Source organism: Harmonia axyridis, chromosome 3, assembly GCF_914767665.1.
Source record: "Harmonia axyridis chromosome 3, icHarAxyr1.1, whole genome shotgun sequence".
Classification (NCBI taxonomy): Eukaryota; Metazoa; Arthropoda; class Insecta; order Coleoptera; family Coccinellidae; genus Harmonia; species Harmonia axyridis.
This window is the reverse complement of record NC_059503.1, coordinates 18,966,393-18,988,420: the sequence shown is the minus strand read 5'-3', so window position 1 is coordinate 18,988,420 and position 22,028 is coordinate 18,966,393. Positions and strand designations below refer to the sequence as shown.

At 33.0% G+C, this 22,028-nt stretch overlaps 1 protein-coding gene across 1 annotated transcript in view; it reads left to right on the top strand.

The window, feature by feature from the left end:
* LOC123674627 (lachesin) overlaps nt 1-22,028 on the top strand; it is a 250,357-nt gene that overhangs the window by 153,452 nt on the left and 74,877 nt on the right. The window contains exon 3 of the mRNA XM_045609564.1: nt 9,918-10,125. Coding sequence (XP_045465520.1) covers nt 9,918-10,125 — 208 coding nt within the window. The remainder of the gene's footprint in view (nt 1-9,917; nt 10,126-22,028) is intronic.

Sequence of the window (22,028 nt, the reverse complement as noted above, 5' to 3'; positions counted from 1 at the left end):
TAACATAATACATATAAATTAATAAATCAAATGGAATGAATCGAGCTTTATCAAAAGAATATCAATTATTATGAAAATACTATAATTCCAATGTTTTCGTGAATTCCATGAAATTCACCTCACATAATTCGAATTTGCCTAACTGAATTTTTAACCAACCTGATCTGAATTGTTAATTTTCAATACTGTGTTCGGGATTCCGAACACAAAAAATCGGTTTGATTATTATAACCCAATACGAATATATCTGGTGTATGACAACATTTTGGATTTCTCTAACAAGTGACCAAATAATCAATATAGTTCATTTATTTGTGAGACCAGCAATATTAACCAACTGATATGACTTTTATCGAATGAATTCATAAAACTCACAGAGCAAAAATTAATTTCGTAGAGACCGGTTTAATGAGGTATTTTTACGACTACAGTGGGGTGTTTCTTCATTACCTGTGAAAGGATAAAATTCTGTTATAATAACTACACTCTTTTATCTGGAATTCATCATTCATGAGCTGCAAAGAATTTGTGAAAGTTGTTTTAATACTCAAACCTCATTTCTCCACCGAAATAATTCTAGCCGTCAAGTTTTCATAATTTAGGGACCTAAGAGAAGAATGGAATAGAAGATTGGCGGAGAAGGTCTGAAATTTAATTATATTTTCCCGTTTCTCAATGAAATCTTTTTTTTTCTTAGTTATCAATTCATTCCGCGAGTCGGTTTTTGAAAATGATTTCTAGTCAGTTAGAAAGTTTTTAGAGAATATAAACTGTTGATTTTGCTTTCACTTACCACAAAATAAGAAAAGCACTGATGTGAAGTTATGATCTTTTGATTTCTCATTCACTTATGCACCAATTGGGGCCTTGAAGACCACAGAACGTTATATAGGTATATGTGATCTCCATGCACGGAATTGGTGCATGAATGAACAGGCTTTCAAAAGGTCCTTACTTCTAGTCAGTGCTTTTTTCATTTCGTTTTCTATAATCTGCTTAAATATTTTATGGTTTTGATGAACGCTATCAACATGAAATTCTCTACATAACTTCGAATTGTTTTCTTATAAATGCAAGGCAAAGACAGAAGGGATTTCTGAATCGCATTGTGACTGAAGACAAAAAATGGGTACATTACGATAATCCTTAGCACAGAAAATGATGGGGATATCCCGGCCATGCTTCCTCGTCGACAGCCAAACCGAATTATCATGGTTCCCAGGTCATACTCGGCTTAGACAAACAATGATTTTACAGTATGACACTTGGAAACGTTGAATTGGGAAGCCCTACCCCACCCTCCGTAATCTCCAGACGTTGTTCCCTCAGACTATCATTTGTTTCGATCAATGGCACACGGCCTGGCTGACCAGCACTTCTAGTCTTATAAAGAAGTGAAAAATGGAACAGATTCGTGGATCGCTTCAAAAGATTACCAGTTTTTTCAACGCAGGATTCGTATGCTGCCCGAAAAATGGGAGAAAGTAGTGGCCAGCGATGGACAATGCTTTGAATCATGAATGTATACCCAGTTTTTCACAATAAAGCCTCGTATTCCAGAAAAAAGGGCGGAAGCAAAGTTGTCCGCCTATGTATAATAAAATGTAGAGTAGTGAAATAATGAATAAAAAGTATAGTTCTTGTTTTGTATCTTGGTAATAGCAATGTTTTCAAATTCAAATAATCGAAAACACAGTAACTAACTAAGATATAAATATTTTGACGAGAAAAAAATTTTAATTCTCACTGAAATAGCCCTAATAGGTTCTCGAAAAGGTAATTCGAGTCTTAAACGATCCCTTCGAATGCTACCAAATATCTATATCACCTAATTTCATGCATAATGGAGTCGTGATATACGCAATCGTTCAGTTCGGTGGCATGTAGCAGGGAATACATAATGAATGAATTCCATCAGAACTGAGCAATTAAGGAACAAATGTAATTGTGCAAATAACAGGCTCCATATAACTCCAACAGAATACGTCTATTGCATGCCATATTGCGGTCTGATGCATAGAATTTATAGGTATTGACGTAACAGGAGTATATCTCTAATATTTCACGGGAATGTCCAGGGATATGTTGAAATGTCTGAAAGGAGTCAGACGTCCCACTAAACGATGGCAGTAGCTATTTATTGAGAGTTATAAATTCGTATGGCTTGATGTTTCACTTTGAATATTTGGACAGCTCGGGAATAACCATGTCAAAAGGAGTAGGTATGTATGATATATGTAAAAGCTGTCGATTCGGCGGTAACACTTCACTCAATAAGCCTAACAAGTAAAATAGCTATTTGTGTATTAGGAGCGCAAAATGATATATTGTCGATTGAAAGAGACGTTATATCTTGAAGTCGACAATGAATTTGAACTCGAATTACACACAAGATTTTTTTTTACAATCGAGCAGTTTATATGTTTCCAAAAAATTCATTTAATTTGATGAATGAGAATTAAAAATATAATTTTAACAATTTTTAAGACAATTTCAATCGCTGAGAAGAGTCTAGATGAGTATGACATTCTAAATTCCGTCATTGTAGCAACAATTTGCACTTTAGAAGATTCTCCTCCACTCGAGATTTTCTGTGCCGTTTCAGTTTCATTATCAATGCTTTCTTCAATCTATCCCTTGGCTGTATAAGACCTTTTCGGTGATATCATCATATCACCTCCACTCCATCCATTGACTAAAAGAGTAGCTGAGGTGTGACGAAAACTGTGACCAGTATACAGGGTGTTTCCAAATTAGACATCAACCTTGAAGGAGGTGTTAGTATGTATCACTCATTGGCTGTCGATTGAGCCATATTTATTGATTACCAAAAATCAACAGTGTCCAAGAGATTTGAGTTCTTGTGTTTTTGAAAAATGTCTCACCTCACTTCATTTTTCGTCAAGTTTTTCTACGTTGACCAAGTTTGATTTGAATTTAGGATTATCTTCATCAGAAGAGGAAGTGATATTTATGAAAAAGGCAAAACTATGCTGTATTAGATGTTGAATAAGAATTAGTATGATTCGAAAGTTGCTATATAAAGAAAATAATATTTAATTTCTAATATGAATTTGCCTGCAACTCGAATACTACAATTTTTATAAGACAGAGTTATTTCGAACACTTGCCAAATTCCTTCTTTATTTCCGAAAAAAAGTTTTCTTTAAAATGCAGGCACTAGTTGTCTTCAGAAAATTTTGATTTGAAAGGGGAAAGAAGCAAAGAAAAATGACAAAATATTTTTTCATTCCAACTAAACTCAAAATTTCATTAGTAAATGTAATCTCAAATTATTTTTGAAACGATCTCAATCAATCCTCATACAAGCACATGCCCTCTTTCTTATTTCTTCAGTTGTTACTTTCCGACTGAAATTTACTCTCAATATTCTCGTTGTTTCATATATTCTAACGCTATTAGATCCGGACTTCTCGATGGCCACGAAAATAATCCAAAATTATAATCAAATTTGATCAACGTAGAAAAATTTTACAAAAAACGAAGTAAGGTGAGAAATCTTCTAAATATCACAAAAACTCAATTATCTCGTAAACTGATAATTTTTGGGGAACAAATGAGCATCTGGAAAGAATATTTTCAATACCGAAGAGAGCAATTCGTAGAGTATATAAATTGGAGTTTGGGGGAATCACGAAGAGACTTACTTGTTTGAATGTTTAATGGATTTACATAAAAAAGGCACAGTAGTGAAACTATAGAAACAGGAACTTTATACATAAATTTTCCAACACATAGATGAACATTAACTGAAAGAAGTCCTAACTTCATGAGTATAAATTACCAAACGAAATAAAAAGCATATAACAGTATAAAATATTAAGAATCAAAGTAAAAAATCTACTTATTAAGTTAGAACCTTATAGTCTCCGAGAATATTTGAAAGAGCAATGTAATACTTAAATCGTGACGTCATTTCACTTAATTTGTGTAGTTTGAAGTATAGGAATATTATTATGATTATGTATTATTGGATTATTTCTTATTTCCTAGAATTATCAGATAAAATACATGAATAAGCGTTACATTACACAAATGCTCTTTAAATTTAAGTTATAATTTCTGTTATACAGATGAAAATTCTATTGATTTACCTTGAGAGTATTCGTTATTGAAAGATCATCTGAAGTTTGTTGTCTCTTCACATTTCAAATTTATAGTGGAGAAATACTGGCAAACTGAAAACGATGGTCAGATTCCTCAAAAAATTATTTGACGACCTTGAAAAAACCGATTATGCGAATACCCAATACAATATATCCATTTCTTGTCACCACCTCAAATATAACTCCATTAATTTTTTACCGAACAACGAAGAGGATGATATATCTAGGTGGAATATGTATCTTTTGCCGATTAAGTCATAAACATGAGATCTCAATTCAAACCTGCGATCTTCCGGTCACAAGCACAAGCCTTAAGCCACTATGCAAACATTTCCTATCAGCTTATAAATTGGAATCGCCCAATTTCCGTAGAGAAGGTATCGATAGAAGCTAATGAATCCCATAGTGAGAACTCAATGCGTGTATATTCAATTAAGTTAACAGACCATTGATTTTCAGTCACAAGGGACACGCGATAGAAAATTCTCTCCCACTACCACTAAACTTACGTAGCTCCTTTTCTCCAGAATCGTTGATTTTATAACACTCTAACTTAATTTACAAGAGGCATTTTGCCACCATGCTCAGAATCACCCGGCTCTGACGTTCATGCTTAGAACATAACCTCTAAAATGTGAAATGAGATTAGTACATCCACAAGGACTCGACAAATTAATTCGTTCTGCATGGCATGAAGAACAAGCCATGCAAGTGAAGATGTTTTCGAGCAACAAACTTAAGGCATATTGAATGATTAATTGATATTGGTATAGAACTTTAATGGAACTGAGGAGTTTATAGTTGGATAACATACTTAATCTTACTCCAGCACTAGTGAAAGCGTGAAATTCAACTAAAATCATAATCACGAAGTAAACATCAGCTTTTCATGAATTATAAGTAATATTATTAAGCTATGAGATCTATACACTTGTGGGAATATTTATAATTCATTCATTTGAAAATATGGTTAGGTTAGGTTAGTAGCAATCCTCTAATACTAAGCTGCTTATATTATTAATGAGGATATTGTTATGGAGGTTGGAGGCTTTTAGGATATCACTCCTACTAAAAAAAATAATTGAGTCGAAAAATATATACAATTAAAAAAAAAGATTGCATGCTTCCCATTCTCCCCTTTCAATATATGCCATTGCTTACGAGCACCAAAGCTTTCCTCATCTTTATCATGATTCTACATTTCTACATTATGAATATTGATTCCATTAGTTTTTATTTGAACTAAATTTCCATGAAGTGAGAACTGAAAAGATCTAACACAAAATATAAAAATTGCTAACTCCACCGCAAAAATAGACAAACTTAAAATTGAGCATTTGTAGCATAATCAATTGGTTAAAGTTTTATTATGATAGGTATTCGAATATATCAACTCTGATTACACAATAGTGAAATCATACTTCACTATCCATGTAGAGTTGAACCCCTCTGGTTAGTAGTGTGATACACAGTCATAGGTATAAATGTCGAGATCGATTTGGCGTCAAAGGGATCCAATCTAATGATTGTTCACTACATCAATAATATCATTCACACTCTGTACTGATTGTCGTCTGAACGTGTGGTCAAGGCTTAATTGAGTTCGTGTGTCGATTGTGTGTATACAGTCAATTGCTATCTGATTAAGTTTTATTAGCCTTGTGATGTCCTGTTGAAGATTGCAGGTCAATGATTAGTCGATATCAGAAATATATTCACAATCATAGTACCTAAGGGATTTCATTGAGACCTCTGCTTTGTTTCTCGAACACAATATTGTCAATTTGATACATAGGTTCGTGTTTCTTTTCGTGCATTTGTTGAAAGGACTAGTTGCATACTTTTGGCAGATTCCATATAGATTAGATCTCTGGATGTCAATTTCTTCAAGTCTATTTAGATACACAACGCAAGAAGGGCTGGAAGGATATTTATGACAATTTCTTTGTTGCATTTAACTCCGTCTTAAATAACATAATAATTATCTTAACATCGTCAAACTAAAGCCGAAAAACGTTGGAGTTACTACACAAATAATTTTTTTCCATTCGCAAGGGGACATGGTACGTTTGCGGAATTTTCCCTTGTAATAAACCACACTAATTATTACTTTTATCATTTGCTCCAGTTGTCATGTCGGGGTATGTTTTTTTCGACGTGCTGTGCTGGATCTCATGCCATCGAGTTTTATTTCGATCTGAGATATTCATACATAACGAAAAAATTTCTTTTTTTTTCTATTTCCTGGTCAGAGGTGTGTGCAACGATTTTGAAGGCTTCAATTCATGTTACACCACTGGAATTTTCAAAGACACGGTAATTTGTCAATTCATCGTATGCGATTGGTCGAGATGCGGATGCGCGTATCTAGAGAAAGAAACATAGAGAATTCTTATTAAAGACCAGAGGTAATTAATTTTTGGTGTCTAGGCCAGAGAAGTACCTTTTTCTCCGATTGACAGCAAATACTAATTTTGCGGACACATATTAATCAGCAAAGAATCAATTTTCCTTCCTGGGCAGCAAAATTATTATTCCCAATGGGAAAAAACATTCGACATTGTCTGACAATCATAATTTTTTACCAACTCCCTTATTTCCGGAGGGTTAGGTACTTCTTAGTCACTATTCTATTATACTATATGTTTCCAAAAACCTGCCAGATATTTCATAATTTGTACAACTATAATTGTTATAAATAGAAACATTCTCACAGCAACCAATCATTTCAAAAATGGCGATTTCTATCAAATTTCGTTTTAATTTATCATCACAGATGAAAAAATTGTGAGAATTGTAATAATTTGCAAATACAATATCCTACATATATTATTACATTCGGAGAAAAATTATATGTTCAATTCGGCAGTCAATCTACTACTTTACTGCCTAGTAAAACAAATAACTATTTCAGCAACTTTTCTGGAAAGAAAACTCTCTGTTGCATAGCGATGGATCAGAAAACTAGATTTTCGTGAATTTGTCCTGAGGAAGTAGACACTCATTTCAAAATATAATAATTATTGTGTGCTTTATTAGACATTCGCATTAATAATTTGAAACAGAATTTTTTATCGTGATATAAATATCATCAATAATAACTTCAACTTTGTGTGCAACTTTATTTTTGGAGGCTTTTTAGTAGAGATTCTAATATTTCCGTCACATTGGCGAACATCTCATTCTGTTTTCATGAGGCACTTATCGTACCTCAAAAACAACTTGAATTATAGATGTGTTATGTCTCAATGTAAGAAGTATAAAAATTATTCTTCATTACCGTATGGTCTCCCTCTCGAGTCGTGACTGCTTACCGGAAATATCAGTACACCAACTTTGAAGTTCCACCAAAGGAGTCGTACAATAAACATAATCAAATATCTTGAATGAACTCTAATGAAAGAGACTATGTACCACGAAATCCTCATTCTCGGGCTCAAAACTGAAAATTTATTCCGGTTCGTGACAACATGTATTCATATTATTCATCTTGAGTAAACTTAGAAAACCAGGGTAACTGAGGAAAACAAATTTGAATACAAGCAAACGTTAATTAATGAGATATTAAATAGGAATTATGAAGGCGGTTTAGGTCGCATCCAGGAGTTTCAGAGGGTATGCAAATGATGGTTGCCATCTTCTGATGTTTGAGAAGTGACGAATATCTTGAGAATTAATCTACATCTGTTTGCTAATCCTGTCATCCTGAATATATAAGGAAAATCTCTACAAAATAGAAGCTTATTTTCGTGATAAAACTCGCAAATATCTGGAATAACATGTAACGGCTGATTTGATAGAATAACATAATGAAATAATAATAAACAGAATCTCATTCCAAAGTAATCCAAGATAAGAGAATATACGAAATAATTCAAGCGAACATTTCATTCGCATTGCCCTACAAACTTCATAATAAGGTGCGATATAATAATTATAACACGACATACATTTGTTATATACATTATTATAACAGATTCGGTATAATAATCATAACCTATAACGCAGTACAACAGACATTTTGGTGCCAGCAATTTTTCAACTATTCCTGGTTAATATTTGTATGCAGAATCCGAAATATGCTTCGATTCCTGTCTATTATTATTCGAGAAATGACAAATGAGGCATTTTTTTCTCAAATCATTCATATTATTTCACGTTATAACTATTACTTTTGACAGTTTCAAGAAAATATGAATATTTCTTATCAGAAGCACCTAGATTTGAAAATTTATCACAATTTTAACATAGATTAGTGACCGATTTCCTCTTATATGACTTTCTAGTATGGAGTTCAGAAAGGTAGTTTTGGTGGAGGTCATTATGTTTATTTTTGTATACTATCGATCTTCCTTTGTTTTAATGTCACTCAAATCACCAAGTTTCCAGGAAAGCGATCTAGAGGTAGTGATTTTTATTCTCGTGTTACAACCGAGAATTTTGAAGTCTGTAAAAAAAGTTTCCACTAATTGTACATAATACTGTACTTCAAGATTCTGAATGAAATTTTGTACTGCTTGTACCCGTAATCAAAGCTCCGTTTATTACGTTTCGTTTTCCTTGAATCATGACATCTTTTGAGGGCCAATTTCTCCTAATCCAGTGTTCATTCACATCCTTGGCTTCAATTATTGTGTCAACTAAACTGTAAAAGGATGGAAATGCTAATTTAGATGTGAAATACGCCCTAGCGTGCCATAATAGAGGCCCAAATGCTGTGCGCGCCGAAGATGGATGAATTTGGATCTTCTCCAACACTTTCACTTACATCAGCAATATTTTCGGTCGAGTGTGTTGGGATGCCATTTAAGATTTCTGATTATGTTACCACCCACCTTGAGGGGATGATGAATTTGATATACCAAGATGGTTTCTATGAAATAATTTTCCTCATAGACTCATAGAGCCATATTCATAAAATTGAAGGGTATTCTTGATAAGCTTTGAGTTGTAGAAAAAAGTAGCAGCAGAAGCATTTCCTCTTTTTTTGTATTCATAACAATTGCCTTATACTTGCATAGATATTCTCTAAGAATAAGTAAAGGGATGTGTGTGCCACGGTAGGTAGAAACTGTTTACTATGGTTTGTTTATTTACTATATTTGTTTCTTATCGTTATTTGAGCACTTCTATCGATCACATCGAGAAGATGTATTCGCCAAAAAGCGACAGTGGAAGTACAGAAAAAGATAATTGTACAACCGAACTGCTGATGAAATTGTGAATGCTCGAGTGGTTTTGGAAAAATACTAAGCACCAAAAATAAAAGCTAGGAAAGATTGGCCTATAAAAACTGTTACCAGGAAGTACGAGGTGACATTTAGTGAAGCATTATATGCAAAATGCTCTCTGAAGAATTCTGAACATTGAAAAAAAACAGACTTGACAAAAACCTGAAAATAAAGCAAACAAACAGTTTCACCTGGCTTATCTTCAAAGATGGACCTTTTCGAAGTGGTTCTTTAATTCCTTGATTTTCCAGACAGTCATGAGCTTTTGTTACTCCATTCCAGAAACCAATTCGTTTTCCTATAATCCAACCATCAGGAAAATTATTTCACTGTATGATATCAGCAAACCATCAACAAACCAAAAAACATTTTAAATCCATGAATATTCAATCTTAAGACAGAAATATATTATATATTTCATTCCTACTTTTCTTTTTTCGGTTCTCGTTCAATGTAATACTATTTATCACCCTGAATCGAGCATAATATTTCTTGGCTGCTATAATATCGGCGGAAATGAATTAAGCTTAAGATTGAATAATGACCTCTTATATTTCAGGTGGCTTGGGTTCGAGCTGAAGACCAGACCATTTTGAGCCTGCACACAAAGGTTGTAACTCACAATTCCCGTATCAGCGTTACGCACGACAACCTTCGCACATGGCATCTGAGAATAAAACAGCTCAAAGAGACTGACCGCGGGTGTTATATGTGTCAAATAAATACATCCCAGATGAAAATTCAAAAAGGGTGCTTGGACGTATATGGTGAGTGTCATTTATATCTTTGCAAGGGGTCAACCTTTTTTCCTTTGATTGAAACCTGTCTGAAAGGTATGTTAGAAGAGAATTTTTCCTTTCTTCTCTAAGTTTTCGTTTATATTGAGGAAACATGTATTCTACGAATTAATATAATGTTGAAATGATCTCAGAAATGTAAATGATGAGTGGTGAATATATCCTCGATGTTGATTTATTTGATACAAATAGTACATAATCTAGGTACCTAGTAGTAAAAGCGATACTTTCCCGGAAGTCAATGTAAACGTAGGAGTTTGGGAATGTGCTTTTACTTGAAGGACACATACATTTTTTTTCTGAAATCGCATTTAACATTATCATAACTGAATGATTATTTTGAATGAACAACGATTCGTATTGCCTTTATCCATAAAATATTAAACATATATAGAGGGAGTATTACGCAATTTATACATGTCCCCAACATGTTCAGATTACGTTGTCGGATTGTGATATATTTTAAAATCAACAATTTTACCATATCGTTATGAATGTATATTGAATGAAATATATTTATTTGAGTGTTTCCCGATTAAATATTTAAATTTGCATATTTGATATCCGATATTTTTCCTAATTGTCAAATTTATAATTAGCAGAATATTCATTATTTTCTATATCTGTCTGCTCGAATCCAAGGTTTGGCAACTTTTGCTCTCCTAGTGTCATCCGTTGTTTCAAGTTGTTTGGCGTGGATGTAGTTTGTTTTCTGAATTTCTGATATATTAGGCTATTCATTTCAATATATTTTGGGTTAATATGAAACGTTGATTCACTATGGGACATAAGAAGTGCGTTCTTTGTGGGAAACTCGAAAATTGAGTGAAATATCCTATCACTGATATGTTTTCATTACCGCGCGCTTCATGTCAAATTTGATAGTTCATGTTGGGGATAAAATTCGCTTACTGAAAATGACATATACTCCCTCTAACTATGTTTATTACTCTGAGCCTACATCTGATAATTACTTTGACAATCGATTCCTTCATTGATATGACAAATGTCATAAAATTTGCATTTCTCAAATTTCAAAACATGAACAATAATAAGCCAAAATATTTTTTTATCCAAACTCCACGCCCTGAACACGGAAACTGATCTCCATAAAATGTAAAAATTTACGCGAGTTGGAAAACTCCTATCAAATTAAATTTTGGAATCCATGGAATTTCAGATATGGCAAATTCAAAAACAAAGTTTACAGTCGAATTACCACGAAGGCGAGCATAATACTAATCCACAAAATCTCGTTTGAAGCTAAAACTCCACGTTAACTTTTCAATTAGTGTGAGAATTCGTTAAGTCAAAAGTTGATAATTTATGATATCATATGGGTGGAGTTGCCATTGTCGAACTTTCTCACTAAAAAAATCATCAACTTTCCACCACATAAGCCAATATATAACTTTTTCAACTCAATATCGCACCGACTTGATGGAAATAGAATACAGTCCACCAAACTATCAATCATGTTGAAAGAAAGCACGCCCAGTTCACGCTGCAGAAGCACTTTTTGCATCGGTATAGAAAGTTATTAAATCATTTTGGATCAATTAATCAAACATGCTCGGTGTGAATTAGACGAACTTGATTTATCAATCTCTTTCTTGATGAACGTAAAAAATCGGTTCACTAAGTGGGCCTCAGAAGGCTAGTTCTTCTCTTGATTAATTAATGAAATGAAGTGACTTTTTATTGCCAGGAAACACAGGGACGGAAAAATTTCAAATTTATTTGCATCGCTGAAAAGACCAGGCAGCAGCCTATTGGAAAAATTATCGGCGGTTGATTTTTCCGAATTTTTCGTATGTTGTAGAATATGACCTCCTGAACAAGAAAGTCTATTGGTCCAACTCTATCCAGTGGCTAATTTTCGAGATACGTTGGGTCAAATTCGAAATATGACATTTCATTAAAATAATATTTCTTGGAAAACATTGTATAAAACAATTTTGAACCATAAAAATTGCTTACCTATAATAATTTTAGACTGGTTTTCAAAAAAATCATAGTTAGATAGGGAGTGGGTCAAACATTATTCACAATGAAATTCGTTTAGTTCATAATTCACCCTGTAATTGAAAAAATCATTCGTGGAATTTTTTGTCATTACTCTTAGAACAAGAACACTATTATAATATCAAAAAGTATTGGCTCTGCTTTGACCAATTTTTGAGATACACAGGGTAATATATTAACAGGGGTGACCGTTATTACAAAAGTTGACAATAATTTGTTCACAATGAAAATGTCGTGCAGAGTAAAAATAAGAGACAAATTGTCGTTTATTTAATATTATTTGGTCATTGTTCAATGAAAAACTATCCATCAGCTCACAAAAAAATAAAATAATTGCAAGCCCATACTGAAAAATTTCAATTCACGTGACAGGTGAAAAATATCACTCGGTATAGGAGACAAAAAAAATTGAACAGAAATTTGAAAAGAGCGAAAAATATTGAGTGAAGAACAGATTTTTGTTTGAATGGCGTGAATTTTGTATGTTTTTCATTAAATGTTGAATGGGGAATATTACAAAATTTATATATCTACTTGCTGAAATAATATTTTCTATAGAACAATAACACTGATTTTAAAGTACTGAAGATGAGTCCAACTCCCAGAACTTCCACTTGGTATGTTTTCACCAAATTATAGTATTCAACAAAATGATTGAATAATTATTGTCAGGACATATTTTTCTTGTATAGCTACCAAGATTATATAAACAATGGTTGGACAATAGAAAAACCCTCTGGAGAAACACTTTGGGTCTTGCTCAGGCAAAGAAATCCTATACCAGGAAGCAGGTGCAAATACCTTTTTTACCGCATGGCTAAGTCTGCAGATGAGATCTTCAGGCTCTGTGGAAAGGAAGTAGAAACAGCCGAACTCATAGTGTATAAATGTCCAGGGCTGACTGGCCTAAGAATGAAACTCCACTGCTCACTTTTTTGGAAATCATTGAAGAACTTGATATCTTTGGACTCACCCTCAATATCTTCTGCACATGCAGAAATCATTTTTTTCTATAGTGGACGAAAGCAAATTGCAATGCACTGTCCTTTTACAAGAAATGAGGAAAGTTGCCTTCAAAATTTTAAAATATTGAGGTAGAAAATTTTTTTTTAAATTCAATCTCAAAGCCCTCGGTTCGAGACACACCTGGAATTCTCGTTGTTTGTTTGCTGTAGTAGTAAGAGGTCCTAATTAACAAGAGTCATTCTAAATTTTATGATTTCTACTTCGTTTCACATTGCGACGAAATGATACAGCGCTCTAGTCGAATAACGAGCACTCAAAAAAAATTCAATACACAAAACGAATCAAAACTGAGCAGAGAATATTCGTTGATTCGCCATTCCTTAATTTATAACTGGGTTGAGAAAAAACTTTTTCATGAGTTGCTTTATAATATTTTAATTATTATTCGAATTCATCCCTGTCAGATAAAGTAATAAAACGGTAATTACTACTAGTCTCTGCTACTTTGTTTTATTATTTTATTTCTAATGAATTTCCATCAAGTAAGGACCGAATCCATTAAACATCTCTATCACTTTCCTCTTTGCATAAATTCAGCTTGAGTAAGACCTTGCCAACTTGATCAGTCTCAGACATCAATATTTTGTTCTCATCCAGATTTTTGCAGGAAATATTATGTTCATCAGCTTGGTGGAATCAGGGTTAATTAACTTCAGCCGACTTCCAGCTTCATTAAACAGGACTCGGTAATAATTTGTAATGACTGATCCTTTGAAGTTGCTTTCTCGTTTCATTTACTTTGAATGTATGAATTCTGAAAGATTATAATTTCATTCTGCAAAGAAATTTCTTCACCGTGCTTCATTTACATCTTTCTCAAAGCAAACTTTATTGTATCTTCCCTCAGCAGAACTCGCGTAAGATCAAAGTGTTCGAAGATATGTCAGGAATTGGTTGAATATTAGAAATAAGATCATATGAAACAAAATATAGGTAGATATGGATAGATAATTGATAGGGAATTTCTTCCTGTCAATTAAAAGGAAATTAGAATTATTTTCACTTATTGTTATTCTTATAACTAAATGTACTATATATAGGCAACGCATTACTCTTGGCGACGTAAAATTGCCTAGCGGCAATTGGTTTGAATGTAACACCCTATAGTTTATTACATTTTCATATGAATAAAAATGTATAAAAATAAGAAATAATTTCTTTCATATTCTGTCTGTTAGACCACAAGTACCAAACATGTTTTGAAGAAGCTCTTTTTTTTTCAATCTAAAAATGTAACAAACTACAGGGTACCTATCACATTCAAATCAATTGCCGCTAGACAATAAGTATTTTTGATAATATTTTAATTTAACTAATGAAGAATGTTACGTGCAACTTTATGAGCACACACAAAACTGTTGTATTTTTGTCCAACCTGTACCAATTGGAGTCAACATTTGATACATTTTTGGAATCAGCTCAGCTAGAGTAATCGGAAAATGGGGGTGTTCCATTTGAAAAAAAATGACGGTGACGTCAATACTCAAAAGTAATTCACCCTGTATATTAGATTATTATTTTAAAATGCGGTAAATTAAAATCAAAAATCGATGTGTTTCAGGATTATTTCTTGAAATGATATGTTTAGCTGAAAATGAAATTGTTCCATACTTTACGGACACGGTGTATATATTTGCCATAGATGCCTTTTTTCCACAATTTTCATTCATGATGAATATGAATATTTTTAACTGCTTCATTCATAGTACGATATTAGTATTATTCAATAAAGAAAAAAAATCTCCAAGTATTTATTGTAATGAGGAAAGTCGATAAAAAATGGGGATATCTCAATTTCACTCCATATTGTACCTTTCATGTAAGTTATCGAGGATTTTAGCACATTCAAATCAAAATGTTTCAATAGTCGCCAATGGAGAATGAACCTCACTTCAAAATATCTCTTCCTTTCATTCTTAAAATATGTCAAATATGAAACAAAAAGCTGGGATATCCGGGCTTTCCGGTTCAACCACGAAAGCAATATCAAACATGTGAATTCATTTCGCCAAACAGCTAAAAATTATCGCATTCTTCACGCATACCATGTACAGACACCACATCGTTATCCAGCTCTGCAAAACGTGGCATTCAAAGGGCAGGCTTCAGAGAATACCCCAGTAAAAAGTATCATTAAATTCGCAGTTTGAAGGTTTGCCGCAACTGTGAATGGTAACCCCTTCAATTATATGCAAATGAACAACCTTTCAGATTATGAATGGGCAAAAAACGAACGTTGTATGAGCCGCATCAGATTTTCCATATGGAGCAGAATGGATCATTTGGATCCTTTTTTCTTCATATTTTCTTCTATACTTTTTCGAGTGTTTCTCTTTGTTGATTCATTGAATTCTACGAACAAACTCGATATTCATTCCTAAGAAGATCACTGCCGACAAAACATCCATCATTGATATTATTCCAGTCATATTGTGAGTTTGAAAATTGCTTTTAGTACCTAAATTGTAAGCCCGATCCTATGTTAAAAATTGACTCACTAGCTTTTTAGCGCTAGTTCATTCATGTCAATCGCACCCTTGGATATATCTACAGTTATGTGGTATCCAAGAACGCAATTGGCGCATGAATTTACGAACTGGTTTTCCACAGTTTTTTAGTTTTTTTTTTAATTTATCATAGTTCTGGTTATTCGATCAACATGAATTTTTTCTATGTTTGAAAAATGGTTGAAATATGCACAAATGCAAAATTTCATTTCGATCGAGTGAACGGTTTTCGAATTAGGAGGAAACAAAAATTTCAAGCGGCCACGGAACCTCTAGTTGCGTGCACTCAACGACAATGAAAATTTCAAGGTTTAAGGTGTTTTCTATTGGAACTGATCTTGTTCAATGCCAAAGAGCTATCTGGAAAGACATAATCGAATTTGAGGACAGATCGCGTTTTTTCAAACTGCACAATCAATCTGAAATTATCATAATTACAACCCTGTATTTTGAAAAAAGTGTTATACATAGGCGTACAACTTTGAGGCTGCCGTTTTTTTTCACTAAATCCGAGGGTTTATAAAATAAATGATTATACATTTATGATTCAAAGTTTCCATCGCTGTCCACTACTTTCTCCAATCTTTCGGGCAGCGTACGAATCCCGCTTTGAAAAAACTGTGCATCTTTTGAAGCGATCCACGAATCCATCCAATTTTTTAATTCTTTACAAGACCGGAAGTAGTGGTCAGCCACTGATTTGATCGAAACAAATGATAGTCCGAGGGAGCAACGTCTGGAGAATACAGCGGGTGGAGTAGAACTTCCCATTTCAACGTTTCCGAGTGAATCTTGACCACTTTCGCAGCATGTGGTCGAGCATTGTCATGCTGTAAAATCACTTTATCACTTTTCACACTTGCAAAAACATTAACTTTATATTATTGTTCTACAAATAACAATAATTCAGCAAAACACTGCTATCAACGAAATAGATTCAATAATTCCATTTCTACCACTCTAATATCCGTGTGAATTAATGTTCCAAGTTTGTTATCGTTCATCATATCATTGAACTACGAGGATGCTTAAAATATTGCGCCCTCATAGCATATAGGAACCCAGAGCAGCAAATCCTCTTAATGATGTAATTAATAATCCTGTGTTGCAAACCAGTGCGAGTCCTTTTCCTAGATGTATTTCCGGTTCCGATAAGGTAAAGTGTACTTTAGTCTTCAGGTCCGATCGGAGATTATATCTTGAAAGGATGGGTATAATCTGTAATAGAGACCCTTATGTAGGGGAGAAAGCTATGTAATAAACGTTCTTTAGGAGTAGATAGGACGTATATATTATATTTTTATCTGCAAAATAGAGCATTCCTGCTCAATGAACATCATAAAAAGTTGAAATGAATTAAAGGAGATAAAATGAATTCAGTACAAGCATGCTGCATTCATACGAGTCACCCATTATTTCATTCTTTAGTGGCTCTATGGAAGTTCGAAAGATGGCGTCGAAAGCTGCACAATTCTCGGAAGAACAGACAAAATCTTCTATGACAAAATCACCACGCTCTGCTATAGAGTTTGTAGGTTTATATGGCAGGAAACACTGAGTGGCCATTCTAATTATTTCATCAATGATAAAACACCACAATCCTCTGAGAGAGATAAAAAAGAACCCTACAGTATAATGGAAAATAAATGAAGGTGCACCCTTTTTTATAAGCACTGACGAAAGGCCCTTAAATTGCTTCCTCTAGTAGACTATTCCACACATCATTCTGTACTTTTCTTTCTTCAGATTTATCATGACCACGTCATCTCTAGTCATTATTTGTTGTGAATATATCGGCAGAATCTGCATATGAGATCTTCAGTACACGAAACGGGAAAATCAAGCCTTCCCTCATAGGACTTGGATGAAAAGTTGGAATACCAAGAACAATTAACCTGTCAATGTATGATGGTCATCGAGGGTCAAATCCCAATGCCAACCAGTTATTTTCATCGCTTCAGCATACACTACTATATGTCTGATATACGTTTTTATAGTTGCTCAGAAACCGAGAAATGGACTAGCCGCAAGTTACTCGTAATTGTTTTCCTTAGATAGTTGTGAGATGATACCGGTCCGAATACAGTTTCTTCAAAGAATATTGTTGGTGAGGATTGTTTTGACCCACATGCAGAACAACGCATTTGTTGATATTCAATGAAAGAATCCAAGTGGAACTCCACTTAAAGAATGAAATCAATTTGACCTCATCCACATCACATGACTTTCGATTGGAGATGCAGTCTGATAAAACTGAAATGAACTGAAATGAACGAGGAGTAAAAGTGAACCGAGAATTGAGCCCTGAGGAACTCCACTAAAAATCAGCCTATGGCAAAATGATTCTCTCTAACTCCCACCAAAATTGTCTTTTCGGTAAATAATCATCATGGTTTACTTTATATTCACATGACAGTAAGGGTTGTACCTCATCAGCAGATTCCTTCAAGAATGTTAATAACTAAACCATAGTAGTAGGTCAATCAAATTTTTGAGCACTCTTTCATGAAGAGATGATAATTTCGTCAGAAAGTTTTGCAATAGACATAGACAGACAAATGAATTTGTCTTTTTTTCATGAAAAAAGCAAAGTCATGTAATCTAGAAATATCTTCCTATGCAGATACTTCGAATCAGAAGCCAAGGGGTATCTTTTAAAACAAACACTTGAATTAACAGCGAAAATTGATTCGCGAGTTTTCCTATATTAAATAACTGAGAGAGGTTGCAAATTCGGAAACTCATCAAAAACGGGCAAATTTTTGCTTGAAGTTAATCGCGGTTAAATTTTACACGTTTTTTCCTAAACGAGGAATGAATGTTAGAAGCTTTTTGAATCCATTGAGAATTCCCATTCTTCTTTTACGAACTTACGATACCGCGCTCATTCAATCAAGTGCATTTTTAGAATTAATATTTTTATTGCAGTGTTACATGTCCTTGATGATTCTATCATGTCATAATCTTTTTCTGTTGAAAAATGTTAAAAAATGAAATGATAAAATATGTTTTTTATGGAAAATAAATGAATAAGATCATCTGAATCCTGAAATTCTACGTTCACCAAGATTTGAAAAAAAAAATTCGAGGTCTTCCTTGAACATAAAAAACTTCATCACACGTAGGTATTGGAAATATTTCGTGAGATTCATCTCGAAATGAAATATATCAGCCCAATTTTCATATAAACAGAATCCAATAACATGCGAAAAAGACTGAGCAAATCTCTTTTTTGTGGAGTTATATCAATATATTTCCAATAATATTCCATCAATATTGTGAGCATTTCTTCTCAAGGATTCAACCTCCTTCCAAAGTCGATATTTTTCTGTTCTGTGTTTATAAAGAACGATGTTTGTTTCTTATTGGTCATTGATTTAATATATTACTCGTTGTTTTATCAGGCCTTTTTCATGAAGGATCTTTTCAAGAAATTTCGAATAATTCTTATTCTTGTCTTGTATTCATCGTAGGATCCTTATAATTTGAATACTGGTAATGCTATTTGTTGAAACCATCATATAATATTAGTTGGAAAATAAATAAACAATATTTATTATTTTTCAATAAAACGATTGAAGAAAATTATTCTCAACCACATTTTAGTTTGTCGGTCAAAACAGAATCAAAAATTCAAATTCACTAACAGGGATTGCCTCATAAAAGTTGTATTGTGAACTGAGAAAATTTTAATTTCAGAGAAATTAGCTTAACGAATTATTTCATGAAAAAATAAACTTGATTCCTGACTGTCTAGACTGACTTAATTAGAATTATTCATGAATAATTCAAGGAGTTATTACTACACGAAAATTAATTTGACAAGCTGTTCATGACATTGATTGACATATTTCCCGGAAAATTACTTCAAATCCTTGATTTTGAATGAAAACCAATTGAACTTACTTGTAGATAATGCCATGGAATATTTAATTACTGAAGAATAAAGTTCACCCCTTCCTAACCAAGTTAGTAGAAATATCAATGAGGTTATCCAAGAATAAATTGATTACTTTGAAGAATAAACGAGGTTCTAGTCTTCTCAGTTGAGAAATATTCTACCCATTGAAGTTTTAATAACCACACTCTAATCCACAGAATCTTAATGAGAGTTTATCGAACGTTTCGACAACGATGTTGTCATCTTCAGACAGAAAAAGTTGATCGATAACATTCTGTTACCAAATAAGGCAAATGAAATGAAAAGTGAGAGGTCTCACGGAGACCTAGACATGTTGGGATAAAAACGAAACAAAGACTATTTGAATTGAGTGAAATTTTCCGACTTTGCTGAAAGAACTGATTGTAGCGGAAGTTTGAATTTACGAATTTCGAAATATAAAATGAAAACCAAGTAGTTCATTATAAAAGTACTGAAAGTTTACATGAAAATGACGAATTTACTCGAAAATATTAATTCGATCCGTATAAATTTCAATATATCGGTTGTTATTGCTTAAAAATACCTAGATACGGCAACATAAATTGTTATTTGATAGTTTAGCTTGATGATAAAGTATTCTATTCATTCGGAATAAACTTTGATCACCAGTTTGAATTCAGATAGCTAATAGGTATCAGAAAAATGTATTCAATAACCTCTAAAAAAATTGACTTGATACATTGCTGCATTTGAACCAAATATTAGTACAGACACAAAAATATGCTCTCCTGATCGCTCAAGAGATTACTATGTCAAAATGAAAGAAGGCCCATCTGCGAAAAGGACTGAGTACGGAAAACTGAAAAATATATTTTCATCTTCAGTATATTTCACATTCTTCAAGCCGTAATGTTGACTTGGGGGACGGCGAAGGGAAACATAAATTGCTATCCTTTTTGACAGTTGCTGTCGTCAATATGAAGGGCAAGATTTTCACTTGAATATTTCTGGATATTTATCATTTCGATTTAGAAGGGTTTATCTTTCATCTTAAGGTTTCGGGTTTCATTCGAAAATACAAGGATAAACAACAAGTTTCTCACAAGTTATGTTTGTACACAAATCGGTGTCATGTTTCATCACATGTATCGCACATCACGTTCTTCAATTTCATTTGAAAGCTTATACTTTCCCCAAAAGTTTCATGAATCATTTTGAACCGTTTTCTTTGTCAACATGCTTTTAGGTATAAGATCAAACTTGTTTACACTTTTGTTCAAGTTTGACACAATATTATTGTATTAACAATTTGTCCATCACTTCTAAAAGCATTTATAAAGATCAAACTTGTTTATCGCACTTTCGTTCAAGTTTGACACAATATTATTGTGAAAAAAAGCATGTATGTAAGTAACCAACAAGAGATTAATTTTTGAGTAATGCTTCTTGCAGCATTGCATTGCATTGAATCTCTTCTAGAATCACTGGGATATAAATCCAGAAGCTCCAGACACATCGCGTTAGTGCTTTCCTAATTTTTCTGATGAATTTCAATTTATTCTAACACGAATTTCATTTGAGTAGTCCATATTTTATATATTGTATAGTGACAATTCTAGCATTTGAATCAGATCATTGTTCCCAATTGAACTACATTCTACTATGATCATTATCATCCAAAATCTATCCGAAAAGGTAAATTCATATATTCAATTCAGAACTTGAATGTTATCTTTCCAATGAAAATATGACTTTATTGGTAATCTATGCGTTAACCATTTTTCATTTTCAATAGAAACCCTTCAGTATTGAGGTTATATTCACTTATCAAATTTCAAAAATTGAATAAACAAATGAATTTGAGTTCTACAACGTAGATCTCGGAGCAATTTAAATTGCACTGAAACATTACGAAAAGAATTTGAAAAGGAGGAACGGATAAAAAAATTCCAACAAACGTTGTTGATTATTCCAACGAAATTCATGGTGTTATTTAAATCCAAATTTAACGATAAACATTGCTATAAATTAATCTAATGATACATAATCAACCATATTGTTTCCATCCAGAAAACATGTTGAAATATTAACGAATCAAATTAATGTGTACTAGAAATAATAGCATAGATAAAAGGATTACATCCATATTCAATTGAAAATTTTAATTCAGGTATTTCCATTAATTCAATTGACCACACATTGATTTTAATGTACATAAAAGAGCTACGATAATTCCTACTTTCAGTAACTTATATTACTCAGCGAACACCATACAGTCAGCAGTTTTATGAATATGAGACAATTCAAGTCAAATCGAAAATATTCGTATTTTCAGTGGATAAATCTCATCGATTCGAATCAGATTAAACATGTTATGTAAACATCAATCATTTACTGGTTTGGAGTTCATTAAACTGGCGTGGTGAAGTAAA